We start from the raw sequence: 24,490 nt of genomic DNA on the forward strand, positions 1-24,490 counted from the left end.
AGGAGAAAAGACTGCCTGATAACAACGTTGGATAATTGTTATTTTAATGCAGATGTAAGTAGAGATGGCTTACTACAAAATACAGTCACTGCACTTTACAGTAAATCCTGTGAAGCGCTTTGAGATGTTTTTTCAATGTGAAAGGTGCTAAATCAAATGCAAGATTTATGGTTATTATTTTATTACCATTCACTCAAGAACCAGAATTAATTTGCTGATCTGATTTGTTCCCTGCATTTTACTTGGGTGTTTCTGTTGGGGCTAATTCACGGACCTATTGAAATCTGTTCCTGGTCAAATATATCTGCAACATTCAATTCATGCAAAAGACTGAAAGGGTTAAATCAGAAAAGTTGCGGGGTAATTTATTCAGATGTTAAAATGTTCTCAAGGACAGAATGTTTCAGGAACTAAAGGTGGGCAATAATAATAACAACAATCCTTGTATTTGGTATAGTGCCTTATCGGATTGTTCAGATGGGTCAAAGCTCTTCGCAGGATATATTGTAAAGTGGATTGACTGTGTATTTTGTGGGCAAGTTGTAAAGGAGGTGGGACCTGGGTTGCTTCCAGGCCAACGTGGAAAGAATGAGCCACAGCACTCACTGCTTTTCAAATACCCATATTAGTAAATCATCCCATAACCTAAATAATTTAAATCACCCTGCCACGGAAAAAACAAAACCAGAGCATGTTCCAATGCTGCCAAGAAGCTGACCCCTATTTCTTTAAAGGAGTTCTACAGACTTGTGTCCATCATGTCTGTCCTGACCCTCTGAAAGAGCTATCCATTTAATACCATTTTACCTTTTCCTCATACTTTTTTTACGTACCTGACGTCCCAAGATCAGAGATAGATTACAGTGACATAAATACACAGCCACAAAATACTACGTTATTCAGCCACTGTCCTGACGATGGAGCTCACGGTTAATTTGCTTCATTAAACAAAGACAGGAAGAAGAGAAAGCATGGAGAGTGTGGAGAGGGGATATGTGAGGGGATTCGAATATCAAAAATTAAACCTGACCAGAGGGAATCTTCATACGCGATAACACCACCTTGTACAGATGGCTGTAAAGTCAAGCTCTGCACAGTCGTGTCCCTGAAATAAAAGTAAATAAATGTTTCACAAAAAGCTTACAAAATATCTGCAATATCTGTAATTTTTAGTTAGTCACGTGCCGTTTTAAATTCAACACTTGTTCAAAGTAGCAAAATTGTGAAATCTATGTCATAAAGAAAATGACTGGGTCGCATGTGAACATGCTGTTGATTTTATTATATGAGCTATTTCGAAAAGAGATTTATGAAAAGATTAATTAAAAACCTTCATGTATGTCTCTGATTATTCAACTGGTTGTTGAATAGGGTTCAAGTGATTAGATGCAGGAAAAATAACAAAGAGTGTTGATGATGCAGTTAGGTTGGCCTGATAACTCACGAGCATTAGGATTGGGAGTACCTAGAGCAGGGTGTAATTTTTATCAAGTATTCATAAAATCATGTAATGTTACGTACAGCACAGTCAGACTATTTAATCTGCGCTCATGTTTTTCTTCATGAAACACCTAATCAACCTCCACTCTTCTGCTCACACCCTATTCTCTTTAATAGTCAAACATCGAGCTGATTTCCCTTCTAAAACAGTCTATGCACTCTGCATCAATAACGGAACAAGTATGCTATTTATACCCTGCGCTACAAAAATAATAAGCAATTATACATATTTGGAAGAAAATATTCATTTTAAATCTGAAGTAAATTAAAACATGCAATACAGAATAGTTCTAATACTCTGATATCTCTTCTTCACCCCCACCCTCCCAACTCCTCACCCACACACCCACCATCCCCCCAAATACTTCTGCTCATATTCCATTAGGATGTTATTTCTATGACGTTCAAACTGATATTTCACAGAGACTGTATTGTTTCACACAAATTGTATTAAATAAGGTGGCTTCACGGGGCTTTAAATGGGTTTAAGCAATGTTCCATTACTGAGTATTGCAAATCCCACAAGAAGCACATTTCAGAAGATTCACTGCACTTCTCCTTTCGTATGCCAAAAGAGCTGCTGATCTCCCCAGCGGGGAATTGAATCCTGGTCTCCTGTGACAGGCAGGGATACTAGCCACTCTACTGCCAAGGAACTGTACTTAAATGGAGCAGAATAATCCCCATAGAGTTCTGGTTGAAAACAGACCAGGAAACCTAAATGTTTGCTGTCAATTTCATGTTTCAATTCCATTCTTTTTTGTGGTCAGTTGGGTGTACTCACATACATACAGAAACCCATCCCCACACTTAGGAGCTGTCAAACAAAACCACTGATTGTTCCACATCTGCAAGGGTCTGTTTGTTTGCTATGAAGTGCACACACTCTCCCTGGAGAGATACACTCTGCTTTGCCTATTTCCACAGAGATTAAGTCAGTAGCTCTCAAACAAATGTGCGGCCACCAACACTTATTGGTGGACGCAGTGCAACTTTTCATAATCTCTATTACTTGCCATAAGAGTACTTATGGAAAGGATAAAAGAGCAATCAAAGGTGAAGATACTCAACTGGAAGAGGGCTAATTTCAGTGAGTTAAAAAGAGACCTAGCCAAGGTGGACTGGAAAGAAAGATTGGCAGGTAAAATAGCTAACAAAGAATGGGAAGCCTTCAAGAAGCAGATAGTTCAGGGACAACAAATGCATTCCCAAAGGGGAAAGGTAGGGCATCCAAACCTCCCTGGATGAATAAGGGACTTGGGATTAAAATAAAACAGAAAAAGGAGGGTTGTGATAAATGTCAGGTCCAAAATATAGAAGATAATCAAACAGAATACGGAAACTACAGAGGAGAACTGAAAAAGAAAATAAGTGGGGCAAAGAGATTGTACGAGAAAAGATTAGCGGGTAACAGAAAAGGGAATCCTAAGGTATTTTATAAGTGTGTAAAGAATAAAAGTTTAGTCAAAGGTAGGTCCAATTAGGGACCAAAGAGGAAATCTTCTGGTGGAGGCAGACGTACTAAATGAGTACTTTGCATCTGTCGTCACAAAATCAGAGGATGCAGCCAATGCCACAGATGAGAAGCTAAAGAAATTGGATAAGAATAAACCGAGAAGAGGTACTAAAATGGTTGTCGGTGCTCAAGGTAGATAAGTCACCCAGTCCAGACAGGATGCATCCTAGGTTACTGAGGGAAGTAAGGGTGGAAATAACGGAGGCTCTGGCCACAGTCTTTCAATCCTCCTTGGACACCGGGGTGGTACCAGAGGACCGGACGGTTGCAAATGTGACTCCTCTGTCAAAAAAGGGGCAGAAAGATAAACCCGGGAACTACAGGCCAGTTAGCCTAACGTCAATAATGGGGAAACTTCTAGAGACTATAATCCAGGACAAAGTAAATTTTTACTTAGAAAAATCTGGGTTAATAAAGTACAGCCAACACGCATTTGTTAAAGGCAAATCATGTTTAACAAAACCTGATAGGAGTTTTTTGATGAAGTAACGGAGAGGGTGGATGAAGGTAGTGCAGTTGATGTAGTTTATATGGATTTTCAAAAAGCGTTTGATAAAGTGCCACATAAGAGATTTGTAAGAAAAATAGAAGCCCACAGTATTAAAGGGACAGTGGCAGCATGGATACAGAACTGGCTGGGAGACAGAAAGCAGAGAGTGTTTTCCTACTGGAAGGAAGTGTGCAGTGGTGTCCCCCAGGGATCAATATTGGGACCACTGCTGGTTTTGATCTATATAAATGACCTGGACTTGGGTATAGGGCGTACAATTTTCAAGTTTGCAGATGATACTAAGCAAGAAAAAGTAGTAAACAGTGAGGAGGATAGTAGCCCACTGTAAATGGATATAGACAGACTGGTAAACTGGGCAGACATGTGGCAGATGAAGTTTAATGTGGAGTAATGCATTTTGGGAGAAAGAATGAGGAGAGGTAATATAACTAGATGGTACAATCTTAAAGGAGATGAAGGAACAGAGAGACCTGGGGGTTCATATAAATAAATCTTTGAAGGTGGCAGGACAGGTAGATAAAGCTGTTAAAAAAGTATACGGGATACTAGGCTTTATAAATAGGGCATAGAATACAAAAGTCAGGAAGTTATGATGAATCTTTATAAAACACTGGTTAGGCCTCAGCTGGAGTACTGTGTAAAGTTCTGGGCAACACATTTTAGGAAGGATGTCAAGACATTGGAGAGAGTGCAAAGGAAATTTACCAGGATGGTACCAGGAATGAGGGATTGCAGTTATCAAGAGAGGCTAGAGAAGCCAGGATTATTCTCCTTGGAACAGAGAAGTTTAAGAGAAGGCCTAATAGAAGTCTTCAGAATTATGAGAGGATTTGATAGGGTGAACAAGGAGAAACTATTTCCAATGGTGGGTGGGTCGGTAACCTGAGGACATCGATTTAAAATAGTTGTTAAAAGAAACAGAGGGGGGGTCGAGCAGAAATTTTTTCATACAGCGAATTGTTTGGATCTGGAATGCATTGTCTGAAAGGGTGGTGGAAGCTGATTCGATAACAACTTTTAAGAGACAAGTAGATAATTATTTGTGGAAGACAAGTTTGCAGGGCTGTGGGGAGAGAGCAGCGAAATAGGATTGTATTGGATAGCTCTCTTTTCAAAGAGCTGGCACAGACACGAAGAGGCAAATGGTCTCCTTCTGTGCTGTATAATTCTATGATTCCCCTCTTCTCGAGCCAGCCAGCGCACGGGGAGAGACGAAAAGAAAAGGTGAGCCATGCCCCCCCTTCCTCCCTCCCTCCCTCGCGGCACCTCTTAGGAGCTGTAGTCCGGTCAGCCCTCCGCAGCAGTGGGCACAATGTGCACTCGAACTACTAGGACAAGCATGCGCTGCTCTCCACACACGCGTGCACACTCTCCACCTCTCCTGGCTGGGCCAAGGCTGTTGTGGCCGCACAAAATCACATCATTGTGGGTTGCATGCAGCCTCATTACATGGCCACATTTTTAGAATTGCTGGTTTAGGTGCAGGTTACCGGGACCCAAGGTTTGGGGGGCTGAATGAGAAGAATTCCAGTCCCCAGTGACTCGTCTGTTCTTTCAAGTCCAAATAATAGGTCAGTAGGCTCTCCCAAAACATTTACGATTTTTGTCTTATTCGATTCAGCGTTTACCTGTGAAGCTGTAAGTACTCTCTGGGTCTGTTCAGTAAATGCAGGAACCTATCAACAATCTTGTTCTTCCCCACACCCTAAAAAAGAATAAAGTTATTAACAAGTAGCAACTAGGAACGGTATCAATACATCAAACTGTGTGCCCTGATTTATGTAAAGCGCTGCGAGATGCTACTCACATGAAATGTGCTATTTAAATGCAATTTGTTGTTGTATATTTTAATCAAAACTGAAAGCTTATTGAAGTGATTGCTTGGTTGCTTTATTATTTTTAATATATATTATATATAGTATATATATTTGAGAGACACTGATGCAAAACAAGAATGTTAAGCTACACACAGTATAGAAAATTACACTGAAAACAATAGAAGAATTAAGTTAAAAATGGGTTACAAAAAAAAGTCAATGAAATACAATGGGTATGTGTGTATGAGTATATGTGGCATGATTTCGTACCTCCTATGATCATCCAAGTGTAACTAAACAACTAATTTACTGCCGTAATGATATTTTCACTCAAATACACAGATAATATTTTCAGATTCCTTTCATTAGAAATTTCAGGCTTCTTTCACTGCGATAACCATTATACATTATACTAACCGAAGATTCTTTTGTACACACAGCACATTGCCAATATCTGTGTATTCTCCCACTGCGGTGAAAATGCAAATTACCTTTGACTGCTGCTGCTGTTTTCATGAAAATTCTCTCTTTAAATGAAACATTTATAATTGCTGTAATAATTATTTACAACTGATCACCAGAACTGCACCACATGCTTTTTGTCAGATATCAGTTTAAATTCATTGCAGATCGTAAATGCCCTGCAATCAGACTCAAAGATGTTTAAGTGAATGCAAATAGTACCAAAATCTGCTCAGTAATGAGTTCAGAAACTCCCCATTTCAATGGCAATTTCAATAATTTATAATTACTAGAATCAAAATCTAGTTTTGCTTGAGCCAAATACACTGCAAACATTAGGTTTTCAGATTGTAAATATAGAAGACAAGAAGCACTGCCTTTTTCTGATTAGCCACAGCTCTGAGTTTTATGGCTTTAAAATTAGAATAACCCAACTCTCATTAAACAGCAAGGCCAATATTTGTAATGAATCAGGTCACTTGTGAACAACTGAGTAACCTTTATATTTGCAAATGATGCACAAATTTAGTGAATGCTAGCTCAGCAGCATGGACAGCAGTGAGCATTATAAACAGATGGCTCATTCTTGGAGTGATGCAAAAACAGGACCTCAGGATGGACAGTATGTTCTCCTTGTGCCTCCAGTGTTGAGAGAGGAGGGAGTGACTTAACTTCTGGAAACAGTAGTCAAAGTTGCTGCTACATTTGTCTTGTAGCATGTCACTGAGGCGGAGGTTCTCCCAATGGTATTCCTATTAATATAGATGTAGCATCTAATTCTCATCCTATTTCCAAGTTATGAAATTAAAGTAAGGTTCATTAAAATGGTGCCATTCCACACAGGCAGCTGGATCAGTGGGGGGGCCAATTAAACACACAAGGAGTATAAATCTTTCACCAATAAGCTTCAGAAACTGTCTTTTGGATGCAATATTTAAAACTGCTGCATTTTAGCAAGAAGGGAAGAATATTTCTTAGCCACAGATATAATTTTAGAGAATAGCGTGAACAGCTCTTTGCCAGAACATCGACACATTTTACATTACTATTTAATGAAGAAATACGTGGAGCTTATACTTTAGCAAACCAAAAAAGGAAGAGAAACATTCCTGATCTGGAGCACTCTGGAACCAGAGTCAACTTCATTTAAGGAGAGTATTTCCATGAAAACGGTAGCAGCAGTCAAAAGTAATTTGCATTTCCACTGCAGTGGGAGAATACATAGATTTTGGCAATGTGCTGTGTGACAAAAGAATTTTGTGGATCCCAACACACACTCTGGGGTCCCCAAGCCTTGGGTTTTACCAACCTGCACCTAATACACTCTGAGATTAGCTAAACAGTTATGTCCCTCAAAGAGAGAGTGCGCATTCAATTCCAGACATAAGGACATTTCTATGGCATACATTATATGGATCTCTGTCTGGTTTGGATACTCTTAAGGTTTTGACATATCTCAGACACCCGGCTCACCAAAAAAAGGTTTTGTGTGAAAATGAAGTACAGTATTACAAATTGGTTTGACTTTATAATAATGATAATCTTTGGATGTGACATAGAGCCTATCAACTTATCGAGACGTCTCAAATTGCTTCACAGAAAATATTGTAAAGTGTAGTTGTGTGTTTTGTGGGTGAAACGTGGCAACCAATTGCGCACAGCAGTGTCCCACCAACAATTATTTTTTGGCAAGGCATTATTACCCCCGGAAAGCGATCTGCCAATCGAATAACGACCGAGTTCCTACTTATACAGTTAATTCAATTTACTGTGAAGCGCTTTGAGACGTCTCGAAGACGTAATAAGGCGCTATATCAAATGCAAGGATTATTATTATTATTATCATCATCACTGCAGGGTAAACAGAAGAGTGCGTGTAGAGTAAGGAAAGTTGCCTAAGGTTTCCTCCGAACTTGGGTCCTCTCGCTTGCAAGGATGGTGCTCTAACCAATATGCTACAGGATTCTGTGCAGTCAGAGATGCATTTTGTCTTGTCACACTACGGCCATCCACGTTAAGATGTCGCATTGAACATGCGACGGATCATTAGCTGCCGTGAAAATTATGGCACTGACACGCACACATCTATCCTCTGGGATGTCTAAAAACACTTAAACATTTGTACTGAACACAATTAAATATTTCTAAATACAATTAGCATCGTTCGTCCACATGTTTCAGTTGTTAGTCGGTTTGAGTATGGAGAAGCCATGTTCGTTATTTTACAGTCACATTTATACATTAATTTTATCCTGTAGATGTAGCATTATTTAAAAAGGTTACCTTTAAAATTAAAATGACCAACTAAATCTAAAAATCTACGCACTCACCTGGTTCCCAACTAAAAGAAGATGCTCTCCCAGCATGTAGTCTTTGAGCATGTCCTCCATCACCTCCATGTGCTAAAAGAAACAAAACATAGATCTCAGTCATTCTTCTATTAAGGATGACAAAAATAGCAGAAAAACACACATTTATAATAAAGCGGTTTGAAATTTATGGTTCCTAACAAGAACCTTTTGCTGCGATCAGCCATCAGACGTCTCCATTTATTATAATAATAATAATACATTCAAGTGCCTTTGACTGTAATCACGTCTCCGAGCAGTCTGAAAGGGCTTACGGAATATACTGTAAAGTGAATTGAATGTATTATTTTGTGGGTGAAACGCAGCAGCCAATTGCTCACAGCAGTGTCCCACAAACAACTGAGTGACCAATTTTTAAACAAATAATTATGACAGCATAAACCAACTAGCTGATTCCATCAATGCAACAGCAGTTGACTGAGAAGCTCACAACAACAACAACAAAATTACATTTGTATAGCGCCTTTCACGTCGGGAGGATGTTCCTAGAAAATCATGGAGGAGAAATTAAACCCTTTTAAAGGTCAAGGCAAGTTTTGGATGAGTTACTTGTGCTTACTGGAAGAAATCCCTATTTGCATTCTTATTAAGAAATCCCATTTGAAACCACTGTTTTGAACTCTATCGTCAGGTATATACAACATCAACAACTTGCACTTATATAGCACCCTCCACGTAGGTTAGCATCTCAGAGCGCTTAACAGCAGTGGAGCCTGACTCCGAGCCGGGTGGGGGTTGGTGGGGAGGAGCCCGTAAGCACGGTCGAAAAGGAAGGTTTTCAGACAGGGACTTGAAAAAGTGGAGAGAGGGGGCAAGTGGAGGGATTAAAGGAGAGTGTTCCTGCGTTTCGGGGCACAGTGGCTGAATGCACGACCTCCAATGGTGGAGTGGAGGAAGCTAAGGTGCACACCTCACCAAGTGCACAGATCTCTCAGGCCCATTCTGCCATTCATTTCTCCAAGCGCAGCACATTTGAAGAACTTATGTTTTCCTTCCTCTACCATCCTTTTTTCCTCGATAAATTCACACCTTTGAGTGTGGCGCTCACCATTTTTCTTAATAGATATTATATATAGTATACATATTGGAGAGACACTGATGCAAAGCAAGAATATTAAACTGCAAACGGTATAGAAAATTACACTAGAGAAACAACAGAAGAATTAAGTTAAAAATGGGTTACAAAAAAAAGGATTAGATGGTGCTCACTCGAGCACACACCAAACACAGAATTTCCCAATGTATTAATTCACCAAACCTACAATGTTTATCCATTTCCTGCATCATAATATAGTGCTTTGATGTGGTGACTCACCACGGCAGTAAGTGAATGACTCCACAGCTTCAAGACACAGCAACAACAGAACAACGGAACTTTCCACCCAGGTATAAAGATGCACTAAATGGGAGCACACATTCATTGTCAGTTGCCGTGTGGAACTGAGCCAACTTTGAGAACAGAGGCGTTCCCAACCTACACACTTGACATCTAATCTGAAGGCTTGTGGATGGAAGTACAAGAGAAACCAGTATTAAAGGGACAAAAATAATGTAAATAATCTGTTTTTTGTGTCTTGCTACTGATAAGATAATAATTTGCCTGTTGCAGCTAATAATTATAGACGTATGATGAGTGAGCACCTAAATGCCATGGAGACCCAGACGACCATCAAGAGTAAACAGTGAAATGGGGATATTATGAAGCACGTAGTAAATTAATCAGGCTGATGTGATGTTTGGCCCATTTTCACCATGGGGTTTGGGAGGGGGAGAGGGCAAGTTCTCCAGTGGTTGACAAATTCACTAATCTTGGCTGACAAGTGTGGTTGACTCGCTCCCAGTGGCAGGAACCATGATTGTGTGAACTTAAAGTGGGAATTTCCTATTCTGAGCTCATACCGTTTAAAACTACATATTGATCAACCTCTTGGGAAAACAATCTACAAGATGGTTTAAATTGAACACAAAGCTTGCATCTAGACCTATCAATTGACTGTTGTCGGTTTCCTCTTAGAATCCTGTTCATATATTCATCTTACTCAAACCAGCTTATTCCATTTCCAGGTCAGTTTGCTGAGGGATCAATTGATGATCACCCCTTTTCCCCTCCCCTCTATCATCACCGCCTTTACGGTATATTTTAGGGTTTGGGTTAGAGCAAGCTAGACATAGACAAGAGGGAAAGCAATAGAAAGGTATGGGAGGGAGTAAGGAGTGGATAGAGACTCATGTAGAGAGTATAAACACCGGCATGGAGTAGTTGGGCCAAATGGCTTGTTTTCGTGCTGTGCAGTCTATGTAAATCTCAGACTGGTTTGGATACAAATGCGTCAAATGCACAACTGACCAAAACAAGCTGTTCACAACCTTGAAGCTTGTAGACGTATCAACGTAATAGGATTCCTAGTTAAATGAAAGGATTATTATTATTATGTGCTACCATCCTATGCTCTTCCTTCCCTCCTTTCCCCAATCACTTGCAGTAGTTTCAATTCAATTATTGATATGTTTCCATCTCTTTTCTAGATCTCAAGGTTTGACTGCTGTGTTGGTTGTGGATATGATTTGCCTCTTTGTAGGTAGCATTTGAGAACTTTCAGAATTTGACAAACTCTTAAAAGAAATTACAGAAACCTGGCTTCAACATTGAGGATATATTTAAGTATTTGATGAATTGTGGACACTCTGAAATGCTATACAAATAAAGTAAACGCAGACTCAGGTGCAATTTTTTCCCCTTATATTCTCACCAATCCCCTCCCACCACCTCACCCCTCATCCATGTGAAGAAATATTTAACTGCAAATTTACATCCACATCACATGACAAACACAACAGTTAAAAGTGAACCCACAGAATAAATAGAACAATACACAAGCCAGTGTTTTGCAGACATCTTTTCACGAGCACTTGTTTCAGCAAGTTCAAAAGTAGGTCTCACCATGAAATATTTTTCATTAGCACTCTGTCATTGTTACAGTAGCCTACAATGTGACAAAATGGTTTGAATAGCTATTAATATCTCCTCTGATCTGGAGTACAATAGATTCGTCAGTGGCTATTTTCCATTTCGTTTCCAGCAATTCACTTTGTTTCCAGCAATTTTGTAATTTTACCAGCAAAGTTGGCATACAATACTTTGAAGCCAGTGGTTATTAAAAAATCATTACAGCAAGGAAAGGTTAAAGGGACAGAGTTCATTTAGCAAGACGGAAGGTTGCCAAATTCACAAAACAAAATCGGAGTAAAAACATTTCTTAATAATATTGCCAAAAAGTGCTAAACATTTATCTGTTCAAACTGTAATTAATGGATAGATGCTGGCTAGCTTCTCTATGAAAGAGGATTATAATTTTACATCTCTTTCCCAAGTTATTGTGGCCACACATACATGCCTCGTGACACATGGCTGGATGTTTTTACAACAGGTTTCTTAACGGAATAAAGATTGAACTGATTGGAGTTTGGAGTGGCGGTGGACAGCTAAATATCTCGGTGTGGGGGGGGGGGGGGGGGGTCAGATAAAAAAGAACTGCCTAGATGCCTTATTCATATCTGCATTATTTTGGAATAATAGTTTGTAATAAAACCAAGTTAGTCAGTATGTGAAGAGAAAGTCAAGAGAAAGACAAGGTAGGGCACTGCTCTTTCACACAGTGGCTGCAATATTTTCCACATTTGAGGTCCTTTTATGCATTAAACAGGAACTTTAATGTAATGCAAATTCAGCCATTAGATAAATGTGGAGTTAATGAGCCTGACAGGGTGATGGTGTCTACATTTACGGACAAAACAACACAATTACTGAATTGTACCAGAAGTGGTGCTAGAAAAACGGACCAAGCTTGGATCTGATTATTCGTTGAATATTAGTTCTGGATGTATCCTAAACTGATGGCCAAAAATACCAATCATCTTGTTTATTCTGAATAATGGGATTTGTTTGCTATCGAGGCAGTGTGGATTGTGTTATTTCACAGTGGTGCTCAGTGGTTAGAGCACTTGCCTCGCAAGCGAGAGACCTGGGTTTGATTCCCGACAGGGCAAAACGTTGGGCAAGTTTCCTTACTCCACATCCCTCTGTTTATCAAGCAATAAGTAGGAACCCAGTTGTTAATCGATTGGCAGATCGCTTTTCCTGGGGTCATAATTCCTTTAAAAAAATAATAATAATAAAACTGGTCACTCAATCCACGACTGTTTGAGGGATACTGCTGTGTGCAATTGGCTGCCGTGTTTCGCCCATAAAATATACAGTCAATTCACTTTACAGTATATTCTGTGAAGCGCTTTGAGACGTCTCAAAGACGCAATAAGGCGCTATATCAATTGCAAGAATTATTATTAATATAATGTATCTGCACTGCTGCTAATTCATACTCACTCGAGCTATTAAAAAAAATGTTGGCAGAAATTCAAAGAATGAAGGATGTTCAAGTGAATCATATATCTTTGTAACAATTTAGAATTATAAAATGGTACAGACGTTAAGCTCATTAATATATAAATACATTCCCCATATGATATGGTTTCAGTGATATTTAAAACAGTGAAGAAATGCAGTTCCTCCAGTGAGTACTTTATTTGTTTTTCTTCTAACCGGATGATCACAAGATGAGACTAAAAAGATGTTATAATTAGATTAGCTACCAGCATTGATAGTGAAGAAAGTCTGGCTGAGCACCTCAGCAAATCTTCCTGCACAATCTCCACTTGGACGATCCATAAGAAACAGTACAACCATTTTGTTTTGGTCAGTAAGATGTCTGATGTCCAAGGAAACTCATTACCATGCTCGAGAGAATTGCAGAACAATTCACAGAGAATAATTTGCCAGAAAAACAAGAACACATTCTTTCTTTCACAAAGGACGCCCACATCTATCACACTTTCCCAGTGTGCTTCTCTGTGCATTAGATGATCTTGCAGTTTGATTGCTTCTTGGCATTTTAATTCCAGCTGTTAGAAATTGAGCTACAATTACCAGCTGAAAGTGACTAGAGATGGAAGGTACCAATTGGCCTTTCTCAGTCCATTCTCTGACAGTAATCCTGAAATCAGTGACAGGGCTTCTTAATAATTATGTGGATGATGAAACTATTCATTCATGACAGTTCCAACTGAGTTGTTGAGCATCGAACAGCATGACAGTCTTTGTATTACTCTGAGCTCTATCTGAAAGGTCATCAATGACACAACTGTTTCCAGCAGCAAACAAGTGCCATCCAGCAGCTTTCCCTTGAATCATAAGGTGACCAGATTGTCCAGCAGATTCAACCCATGCTATTTATAATAATAATAATAATCATAATCCTTGCATTTGATATAACGCCTTTATACACCTTGGAACATCTTCCTGACGTGAAAGGCTCTATACAAATGTAATTTTGCATTGTATTGTATCACATTGTTGAGACATCTCAAAGCACTTCACAGAATATATTGTAAAGTGAATTTACTGTGTATTTTGTAGGCGAATTTATCCTGCGTAGATTTTTCCCAATGAAAGATATCACCCTCTGTAATCATGGGAAATTAGAGAATAATTAAACATTTTATTAAAAAAAAGAAGAATTTTTGTTTTGAAAATTTCTGAGCAGGCAGAACAGAACATACAGATACAATGAACTATATATGGCAAACTCAATATAGGGTTAAAGTTGCAAAACAAAACCTGATCTATGAAGGGAGTCTTCGACATAAATTCCTCATGCATTTATCCAAAATAATCTGCTTACTTTGGCTGTATCATCGAGCCACAGCTGTCCTGGCAGACTCCCTGAGCAGACACTGACAACTTATTTTTAAAATGCTGCGTGACTCACAATATATGCACTAAAATGCCTCTTAAAATGTTCTCCATTTTACCTCACTTGTTTACAGTGAGATTTTCTGATCTTGAACTGGAAAAATTAGTTTGACGTATAAGGCACGCACTAAAGCAACTGCAGTCACCCAACAAGATAGCACTTTTGATATATATGATAAATTTATATGATAAATATCTGTGACATTCCAAAATCCACTAAACAATTTAAGCACTCAGACAAAATGAAAGACTTTAATCCCGAGATTAAATGAAATTGTATTTCTGAAAACTATAAATCCTAATTGGTTGTGTTCCTTCTTTGAGGGAGATGGTTGCTTCCAATACGATTTACTGTCAGTCTGACCACTGTGTCTAAAACCACTGTCTACAATATATATGTTCAGATAAAATTAGTCATTTACTTCATGGCTGTTTTGTGGGATATTGCTGTGAGCAGATTGTCTGTCCTTTCACCCACAAATCCACGGTCACTACACTTTCCAGTAAGATCCTGTTAATAACTTTGAGATGATTTAACAATGTGATAAGGCTTTATGTCAAATGCAAGAATTATTATTTTTACTAAAGAGATCAACATAAATTCTCAGACTTTTTAAAAAAACATGTTATTTTCAGAAAGATTAAAGTTTGGGGGTTGGTAAATATTGAACCTATACCCATCAATGTGTTTTGCAGCAGAGTTACCTGAGTGTTTTCATAAAAAAGAACATCTGGCACTTTCATCTTTTCATCTGGATTAAAGAGCGGAACAGAAGTCTTCCCAATTGTAAGCATTCCAGAGTTTATCTCACCTGTAATGACAGATGAAAAAGTCCTATGTCTTAAGGCTTCAACACAACACAATTGCTGAATGGCCAGAGTTACAAGAAAATAGTAAATTTAAACTTACACGTGTAGTTGCTCTCTTCTTGTGCCTCCACATCTTCAGAGGTTGCGACAATTCCAGAATCCTTTAGATTCATGTGCAAAGCCGACCTGGCCAGATTTGGTAAAAACCTGCAAAGGCATACGTGGATTATATCTCATTTACATACAACACCACATACATAGTGCACTGACCTTAAGTCACTCCCCTCCCTATTATTAGAAGCACATTTAAAGGACAGAAACATAGGATTTATAAAACGTACTTCACTCCAAATGCTGGTCTAGCCAGGATCAGCTAATTAGGTACAGCTCCTAACTGAACTTAGGATATTTCCTCTTCTATATGGCTCAGTGCCTTTACTAAATGAGCAGTAATAGGATCTGTACCATTTAAAATAAAGGTCGAAGAGCCTGCAACAAGCAATGGTGATTTTTAAAACATCATTATTGTATACAAGTAATACTGAAGTAATTTTCTGAAGTACTGTATATGTGTGTATGTGTATGTGCCTGTGTGTGTGTGTGTGTGTGTGTGGTGGTGGGGGGGGAATGGGTGGCGAATTAGCTTAGATAGAGAATTGGAAGAGAAGATACCTGGAGAGACAGGCTTTATTTATGGCATGGTGGAGACTTTCCTCTGGATACTGGGCAAAGCGGCGGCAGATTCGGAGTAACTGGCGTGTGGAAAGTGATGAGGCGAGTGATTGTGCCTGGAAGAGAATAGAACAAATCCATTCACCATTAGCAGCCACTTTTTCTCAAAATGGTTTCTCATTGGAATCACAAGATACGTTTGGGTGAAGAAGGCCTTGTACTGTTTTGACATGAAGGATGACAGGACTGCTAACACCACGCAGTCTTGCCCAATTCCTCCTTTGGCAAGTTCTGTACAAGAAGGCCATTCAGCAGATGTGCTTCTTATTTTTACAGTTTATAACTCAGAAGCAATAGCTTGCATTTATCTATATTCAATTGTGTTTACCGGTGATCAGCTCATGTGCATAATCTATCAAGCTCTATTTGTGAGAGCTTAGCTCCCCGAACAATTACTCTGTTTCCTTCCCTACAGCTAGTTATTGATCCACATCCATGTTTTACCCTCAACACCCACAGGCATTAGTTTGTGAAAGAGGTCTTTCATGTGGTAGTTTGTCAAGAGTTGGAAGCTGAGGTACATCATATTGCCACAGTCATAGTAATCGTAATAATAATCCAGCATTTTAATGTATCACCATGGAACATCTTGAAGCGCTTCACAACTCATTGCCTCTCGAAGTGCTTCACAATTCGTTGCCTGACTATTTGTAGGCAACGTAGCAGGCAATTTGTACACAAGAGAGCTGCGACCTCTTCAATAAAGTCTGTTGGATCATGAAGCCATTCTGTCAAGACTTTTTATTCAGTTAGTTTCAATCTTCCATTTTCTTTCTTAGCGTTGATTCCATTCGTGTTCCAATTACTGAGGTCATCCTAATGGGTCTGTAAGGCTTAGTCAACCTTTTTAAATATATGAAGCAACACATTTTTCAGTTGGAACCTCACCAATCTTTCACGTTGTCTATGAATGCCTCACAAATCTCTTACCTATTATCTTTAAGTACGGTTGGGAACAGATTGTTCCAGAAAGATTTGTTTCCTGGTCGGATAATTGTCTCGATAATTGGTTATTCACTTCATGGCAGTTTCTGGGACGTTGCCGTTACAAATTGGCTGCAGTATTGCTTACAAAAACACATAGTCGCTACACTTCAATTACCTTTAAAGTGGTTTGAGATGTTTCATCGTTATGGACACTCTGTCAAATGCAATATGATTATATTATTATGATTAGAACCGCATCTTTGCTGATACTGCACAGCTCAAACGCGTGTTGAGTGGCAGGCTTTAAGACTCCTTGTTGGTAAAATCCTTAAGGAACTAGTCATTTAATAAGTTTGGTAATTCCTGTTTATCTTCTTGTTAAATCCCCTTTAGATGCCTTAACATTTCAGCTTCTTACCTGACCGTACTGTTATACTATTTTGGCATTATGTCTTGCATCCACTATTATGTCTCTTTCCAATTCTCTCTTGCTCCTCTAATCTATTTTTGACCTTCTTCTGTACAGTGCTGCATCCCACCATTATTCACTCTCTCCCTTGTCCTTACAAGTTGTATAAATCTCTTCACAAGATCATCCAATCTCTTCCCTCCAGAACACCCAACCTACCGACCCCCATCATTGCATCAAGCTGCTTTTTAAGTAAGTCCAGTGTCCTAGCCTCTATCACTTTCTCTGGCAACCTGTTCCAGTCACTGAATACCCTCCGTATAAAGAAAAAAATACTGGTATCCGTTCTGAAATTGTGCTTTATAACTCTAAACCTCTGTCCTATTGTTCTGCTGTCTTGTTGCATCTTAAAGTTTTGATCTGGGTTTTCTTTACAGGTCACAATACTGCTGCAAAGGCTTACTTACTGTAGGGTCACTGGTCTGTCGAAGCTTGTGTGTAAAACGTAGCAATTGTTGAACAGCTTTTTTAGGGACATTGGGATTCTGCAGGTTAGAGAACATACAAATGTTTCATTTCCAAAAATGTCATTTTATATTTCTCCATGTTAAAACCATCAATCACCTTAATGTTACAGCAACAACTTGCATTTATACAGCACCCTTCACCCAGCAGAGCATCTCTGAGCTATCATATATATTATAACTAATGACAGCTGAAATACTGACATCAATTCTAATCTCGGTGCAGACCTAATATTTCATTTTATAACTGAATCTTCTTTTGAGACAAGCTATGTAACAAATTACTTTTCTATATGAATTGCTCTCCACAATTTTTAAATTCAAAACAGGCATCAAAAATACTCAACAATCCCTAGTATTACTCTCCCGTATTGTGGACAAGATTTAGAGTTCAGGCTGATGGATGAAAATCTCTTCTTCTGGCCAGGCTGTGTGGGTGTCAATCTAAAGTAGAACCCTGCTATAATGCACTTTGAACCTGTGTTTGTAACACACTGAACAAATGTGACTAATAATGGCTGACTTTGGGGTATCAAGTCACACTAACACCACTTCCTGCCCATTGCACAAGTGCTGCAAGTGACAAGGGCTAGGTTACACACCACGACAATGCGAGATCTAACCTTGTTGCACTAAGATGCTGCGTTGTGTATTGCGAGGTTGGCTGCGTTCTGCGCATAAGTACAGGAATTTACGTCAGTAGTATGCTATGGTAGGGCATATTATGTAGGCCATAGGCCATACGAGGACAAGGGCCATATTTCAAGCACTTTGAGATGTCCTCGTTTCCAGTGCCTTGGGACGTCTTCCTGACGTGTTAGGTGCAACACAAATGTAATTTGTTGTTGTTGTCCTCCTGATGTGAAGGGTGCTGTATAAATGGAAAAGGCGTGGTATATTTCAGTGTGGAAAGACGAATGTGAGCATGAGCTGCTGACAAGTCATGCAATCGGTGACCTGATATGGAAACGCTGACTAGGGATCACGCTCCATTTTAATGTGGGTTTGGATTTTAGACCCCAAAGTAGCACATTATAACAAGGCTCTATTGTACTTCTTAGTAGGGGGGTGGGGGGGAAAACAGAAAATGTCAGTTTAGCACCAATTCTTTGAGAGATAACAAAAGGATGGTAGCTCTAGAAAATGATGAAAACTTCTCGTAGTTGGGTTAAAGGCATATTTTTTAGCCAGAATTGAGAGAGGATTTCTCTGTATGACCTAGAAATGCCAGGTACTGATGCTTAATGGCCAGATTTGAAAGACTTTCCATTTCCTGAAATGAAATCCTTCACCTTCGTCAAACAATTCTCCAAAAAAAGTCTTAATTTGAGTAGTAAAATAGGATCCTTTCTTGGGTAGAAAAATGGATTAAATGTGCTAAGATAATCCTCAGTAGAAGAAGGTAAGTGTAAAGAGGGATTCAATATAAACCACTAACTCCATCTATGCAATTTCATTTCACGAAATAATCTTTAAAATTCATTTGGCTTTTGGACTTGTGTTCGCTGTTACTTCCAATCTGAGAACCGAACAGATTGCAGTACTTTACCCGCAATGAATCTCCCCTGCGTACACACTGAACCATCGGTATCTGGGATGGGAAAGGCCGTCAGGCTGTGCAATTTCCAAATGGAGACGCTCGCTCATAAGCTTGGTCTGGCCAGCAGCTCCTGAGAGCAGAGAACTCAGACAGTCAGGCTCCATGACTCAATTCCAAACTGTTTTTAGGTGCCTCACGAGCCCATGATTATGCTTTTAACGCTGGTCTCTGGTGGATATTGGAAATGCATTTCCATTTAGTGTAATTGTTTGTGGCTTATGGTGTGGACTGTCTGGCTGATTGGTCTGGGCGAGGAAGTGATATCCACAGCAACTTGAAAACTCAACTGTATAATAGAGTATCTACCAGGAGGGTTACTGCATCATAGGCAGGTACCAAACAAGGTTTTCTGGTTCACATCTTAAATCATGCTGATGCTTAAAAGCATTGCAGTTTTATAGTTTGTTCACTCCCTGGTCTGCAACACGCCACTACTTCACTTTGTCATTCAGAGTAAATGCACCTGTGAAAAGGTCATGTGGCTGGCCTACTTTCTGCGTCACTGCTCCGTGGTTCTGTAATTGAATTTAAAACCCACTGCGCTCAATGATCAGTCATGTAAACAGGCATGTCGGTTATGCAATTCATGTAATCAGGAGACAAATATGACACTGACTCTGACACGCATATGACAAAATACTCCCTCCCTCCCTCCAGAGATAGAGGCGGCTGTGGAAACCATTCAAAGTCACAAAAAATAAGCATAGAAATTCATGTTGCAGCATGATTAAATATCCTGACACTAAAATGTTCCAAATTACCAAAGTATTCCAACATCAATTTCCACAGGAAAAATAGGTCATGCTCACTATAGTCATTTAGGTAATTTTATCATGGTGCATATTTGGAGCAAATTAGTAACAGCCCAGCACAGGGCAAAGTTTCTATACATTTCAGATTTTTTTTTAAAAAAAGTAACCGAATCCAGCATCTGAAGTGAGGGATTCATTATTTCAATCAAACTGAAAGTGTGTGGATAGACAGATAGGAGCCTCAATGGAAGTGTTACTTCTTATATGTCTAAAATATTCATACAGAGCACAGCTTTAAGATGGCTATCTTTATCCCAGAGAAAGGAGAGAGCTGCCCACACTTAAAACCGGAATATAAAAAGGAAAATTATTTTTGCAGTAAATTGTGGTGGTGTTCAACAACCTAGCAACATCAACACAGCAAATGCCACCAAACCTTGAAAAACAGTTGAGCAGTGTTTTACTGCCTGCAGGACATTTTAGGATGTAAGTAGAGTTTGTGGCTCTCATCTGTATGATCTCAAACCTATGTTTCCCTCAAACATCCCTCTTGCTTAACCAACTGAAGCCAGCTCATTCAACGCAGACAGGACTTATACCTACAATCTTCTGGTATGTTTGGCTCATTGTTGCCTTTACTCACTTTGCCATCTGGGGGAGCACTTTATAACTGCTGTGTGCAATTAACTGCCCTGTTTTGCCCCAAAAATGCGCAGTCAATCCACTTTACAATATATTCTGTGAAGCGCTTTGAGACGTCTCAACTGCGTGATAAGGCGCTACATCAAATGCAAGGATTACTGTTATTATAAAAATGTTTGTTGTGAATTCACTTTAGAAATGGGCAGACAAGCGCACAGATGATCCTTACCATTCCTGTGATAACATCAATTTCCTCTTTCATGGAGAACGATCTGATGCTATGGAACAGGAACATAGTTAGCAGCTCTGACCCCAGCCATTGTTGAGTGTTACTTCCCACCACAGGAGGTTCAGCCAAGGCTATAATCCTGAATGATGGATGGATGGGGAAAATGTATCTGCAGGTACAAAGCCAATAATCAGTTGTGTTATAACCATAAGACCATTTCACAAGTTACCAATATCAGAATAGCAAATGGCACTGAGCCTCGAATACAGGTCGAGCAGTGTTTTGCAGCGTGCAGAACGTATTAGGGTGCAAGGTATTAATAAGAGATAATACATCTCTTACTCTGATATGTATTGTCCAAGAATAATGCATTGTCACTTGGACTTTGACGCATTTTCACAGTGTGGACATGCCCACTTTCAGAGGCTTGTGACTGCTAGAAATATGATATAAGAACACAAAATGCAGGAAAAACACAGCAGTGTTGATCATCACCTGAGAAAGAAGTTAATGTGACATGTGTGACCTCGCCCCCCACCACCCCGGACCCAATAGTCTTCAACTGGGAGAGAATCACTGCTCGATCTTTAATGCAAACCTACAATGTCGCTTTCCCTTGGAAAAGGGGGAAAGTGTTGTGACTAAGTATTTGTAGCAATGTCCCACAGACAGCCACGATGTAAATGACCAATTTATCTAGAAGATTGTTGGCCAGAACATCTGGAGAGACTCACTTCTATTTTCAAATAGTGTCATTGGATTTTTAATGTCTACCTGAACAGATGGATGGGACCTTGGTTTAACATCTCATGCAATGGACGTTACTTTGAAGAGGAAGAGGTGAGAGAGAGAGGGGAGGTGGTGGGGGGGGGGGGAGGATGAGAGGGAGAGACGGGGGAGGGATTGGGGGAGTGAGGGGGAGAGAGATAGCAAACACGCAAAGGAATGCAGAAGGAATTACTTGATAGGCTGTTGAATTTGTGAAGTTGTATAGGGTTAATATTAGTGGAATAATTCTGCAGACGTTATCAGTTTAATTTCAGCAGCATCATGTTTTCAAAATAAAATGAAATATAAATGGGCAATCAGGGAAAGTCAAACTACCTAGAGTTACCAGCAGTTCACAGCATTACAAACAACAAGAAACATGAAAAGACATGAACATAAGAACATGACGAGGACACTCAGCCTGTTGAGCCAGTTTATTAGATCACACAAGATATTTTAATCCCATTCTCCCTCCTTTAGTCGATTAGCTGATTGCCCTTCTGGGGGGCAATAATCCCTTCACACAAAAAAACATGTGGTCACTCAATCCACGACTGTTTGTGGGACACAGCTGTGTGCAATTTGCTGCCATGTTCCACCCACAAATAAACAGTCAATTCAATTCACTGGAGTCCTGTAGCTCAGTGGTTAGAGCACTCGCCTCGCAAGCACGAGAACCTGGGTTCGATTCCCGGGCAGGGCGAAATGTTGAGCAAGTTTCCTTACTCCACACGCCTCTGTTTACTTAGCAGTAAGTAGGAACCCAGTTGTTAGTCGATTGGCGGATTGCTTTTCTAGGGGCAATAATCACTTTTTAAAAAAAATATTAAGAAGAAGTTGGTCACGCAATCCATGATTGTTTTGTGGGAGACTGCTTTGCACAATTGGCTGTCACATTGCGCCCGCAAAATATACAGTTAATTCATTTTACAATATATTCTGTGAAGCGCTTTGAGATGTCTCAAAGACATGATACATTAAATGCAAGGATAATTTATTTTATTATTTACAGTTTATTCTGTGAAGTGCTTTGAGACGTCTCAATGATGTGAAGGGCACTGTAAAATGCAAGTTGTGGTTTTTCTCTAACGTCACCTGTCTGTCTGCCAGTTAAATACCCAGTGCATTCAACATTCTCACAAATCTCTGTGAGAATAAATGTTTTTTAATCTCACTTCTACATGTTTTAGCTCTTATTTTAGTATTTGGTAATTTTTGGGGGATGCTTCTGTCAGAGGGATATATCCACCTTATCAACTGCATTCATTATAGCCTCTCCTTTAACTGACAGTATACTTGTAAAACTCTTTTGCTGCTCATGTCATTCAATATCTATTCAAACTGCTTGCAATTCCTCTAATCAAGGTGATAGTTTCTGTATAATTTCAGTTTACTTCAGGAAATTCAGAACTTAAGTATGTTTATTGTATATATTTCAATATGTAATTTGCCACAAAAGAGAAATTCAATTTTGTATTTAAAGTAATCCTTGCTAAAATATGGGAGTTTAGGGATGACTTGTTCAAGCAGTCATATTTACTGATTTGAATTTATAAATTCACAAGCCGATTCTCACACTTTTATTTTGTCTCTTCCTATCATTGTGAAGCAGAATGCATCAAAGTGTTAAATTGTTCACCCGTTAATACGGAACGTGAGCTGGTATTAGACTATCGTGAGACAAATTAGTTTTACTAATGATATGTTGTTACAATACTAATCCTTTTATTATTGCAATACCGTTTTGTTGCAAGTGTCTCTTTCCAATTTGTGCAATCATGTAATGTGAACCCTCCCACTGCCAACACTGGATTATCCTGAGCCCCTTTCTATGAATGCCCAATCTTTCCTCTTGTTCTTCTTGTGTGGTATCCACGGCCCCCTGACCCATTCAATTGGTGTGCAATCTCCTATTGGCCTCCTCACCCAGGTGCAATGGTTTCCATTTACTATCTGTTATTTTATATCTGTGTTACATAGGTTGCTACACAGTGATAGGGAATCAATTATCACTGTCACACTAGCACACATCAGGGCTGAATTTCCTAATCTTACAAGTATTATGTGAGGTAGCCCCTACAATCAGCAAGAGTGGTAAACACCACATAATCACACATGTCTTAAAACTCTTAAGAAATTGTGTCCCTAAACAATGGACCTACAAATTTATTTGCAAAGTGAGTGAGCAGGTAGGAGAGAAAGGACATGCACGTATGTAGCACCCTTCACCTAGTGTCTTGGATATTGTGTCTTATTACATCATCGAGCCGTCCCAAAGCGCTTCACAGAATATACTGAAAAATGGAGTGACTGGTATTTTATGGGCAATCTTCCAGTAATCCACCTAATTGGCCAGATGATAAATCTAGAATATAATTATTTTTCTATGCCACAAGCAGGAATCAATGCATTTAAAAGAAAATATGAGGGAAATAGGAGTAGAGAGGTATATAATAATCCTTGCATTTGATATTCACGTCTTCTCGACATCTCAAAGCACTTCACAGAATAGACTGTAAAGTGAATTGACTGTATATAATAATCACAATAATCCTTGCATTTCATATAGCGCTTTTCACATCGGGAGGACGTCCCAAAGCGCTTCACAGAACACACTGTAAAGTGAATTGACTGTATATTTGTGGGCGAACGCGGCAGCCAATTGCGCGCAGCACTGTCCCACAAACAGTCGTAGATTGAAAATGACCAATTTATTATTGTTTTTGGAGGGATTATTATTAGGCGTGTGGAGTAAGGAAACTTGCCCAAGGTTTCGCCCTGCCTGGAATTGAACTCAGGTCTTTGTGGGCATATAGGAGAGACAAGTAGGAGAGATGGTAGCTCATGTGGAGAATAAAACACTGGCACAGAGTATTTGGGTCAAATGGCCTCTTTCGTTGACCTACCTCTTTGAGTATGGTTTTTGTCAGGTTTCCCCTCCCACCCCCCCAGCTGCAACCTCAGCTTGAGGGCCCAGTCAGTGTTTGTAATGTCATCCTGACACGAAAGGCACTGTATAGATGATGTAAATTTGTATTTGCAGCATTCCATGTAATTTCAAGCACTCTGATTCACTATATAAGTGCAAGTTGTTGTTCTATGAATCAAGACAG

The 24,490-nt window shown here is 39.4% G+C and overlaps 1 protein-coding gene across 1 annotated transcript in view; it reads right to left on the reverse strand.

Annotated features, from left to right (window-relative positions):
- The window catches only part of vwa8 (von Willebrand factor A domain containing 8), a 135,041-nt gene that overhangs the window by 63,118 nt on the left and 47,433 nt on the right, over window positions 1-24,490 (reverse strand). Inside the window, exons 15-23 of the mRNA XM_042334046.1 lie at window positions 20,610-20,778; window positions 17,330-17,407; window positions 15,467-15,582; window positions 14,895-15,001; window positions 14,690-14,796; window positions 8,137-8,208; window positions 5,156-5,232; window positions 1,031-1,105; window positions 929-938 (exon numbers count right to left, since the gene is read on the reverse strand). Of these exons, the coding sequence (XP_042189980.1) occupies window positions 929-938; window positions 1,031-1,105; window positions 5,156-5,232; window positions 8,137-8,208; window positions 14,690-14,796; window positions 14,895-15,001; window positions 15,467-15,582; window positions 17,330-17,407; window positions 20,610-20,778 (811 nt within the window). The remainder of the gene's footprint in view (window positions 1-928; window positions 939-1,030; window positions 1,106-5,155; window positions 5,233-8,136; window positions 8,209-14,689; window positions 14,797-14,894; window positions 15,002-15,466; window positions 15,583-17,329; window positions 17,408-20,609; window positions 20,779-24,490) is intronic.

This window comes from Callorhinchus milii, unplaced genomic scaffold (assembly GCF_018977255.1).
Source record: "Callorhinchus milii isolate IMCB2004 unplaced genomic scaffold, IMCB_Cmil_1.0 Scaffold4, whole genome shotgun sequence".
Taxonomy (NCBI): Eukaryota; Metazoa; Chordata; class Chondrichthyes; order Chimaeriformes; family Callorhinchidae; genus Callorhinchus; species Callorhinchus milii.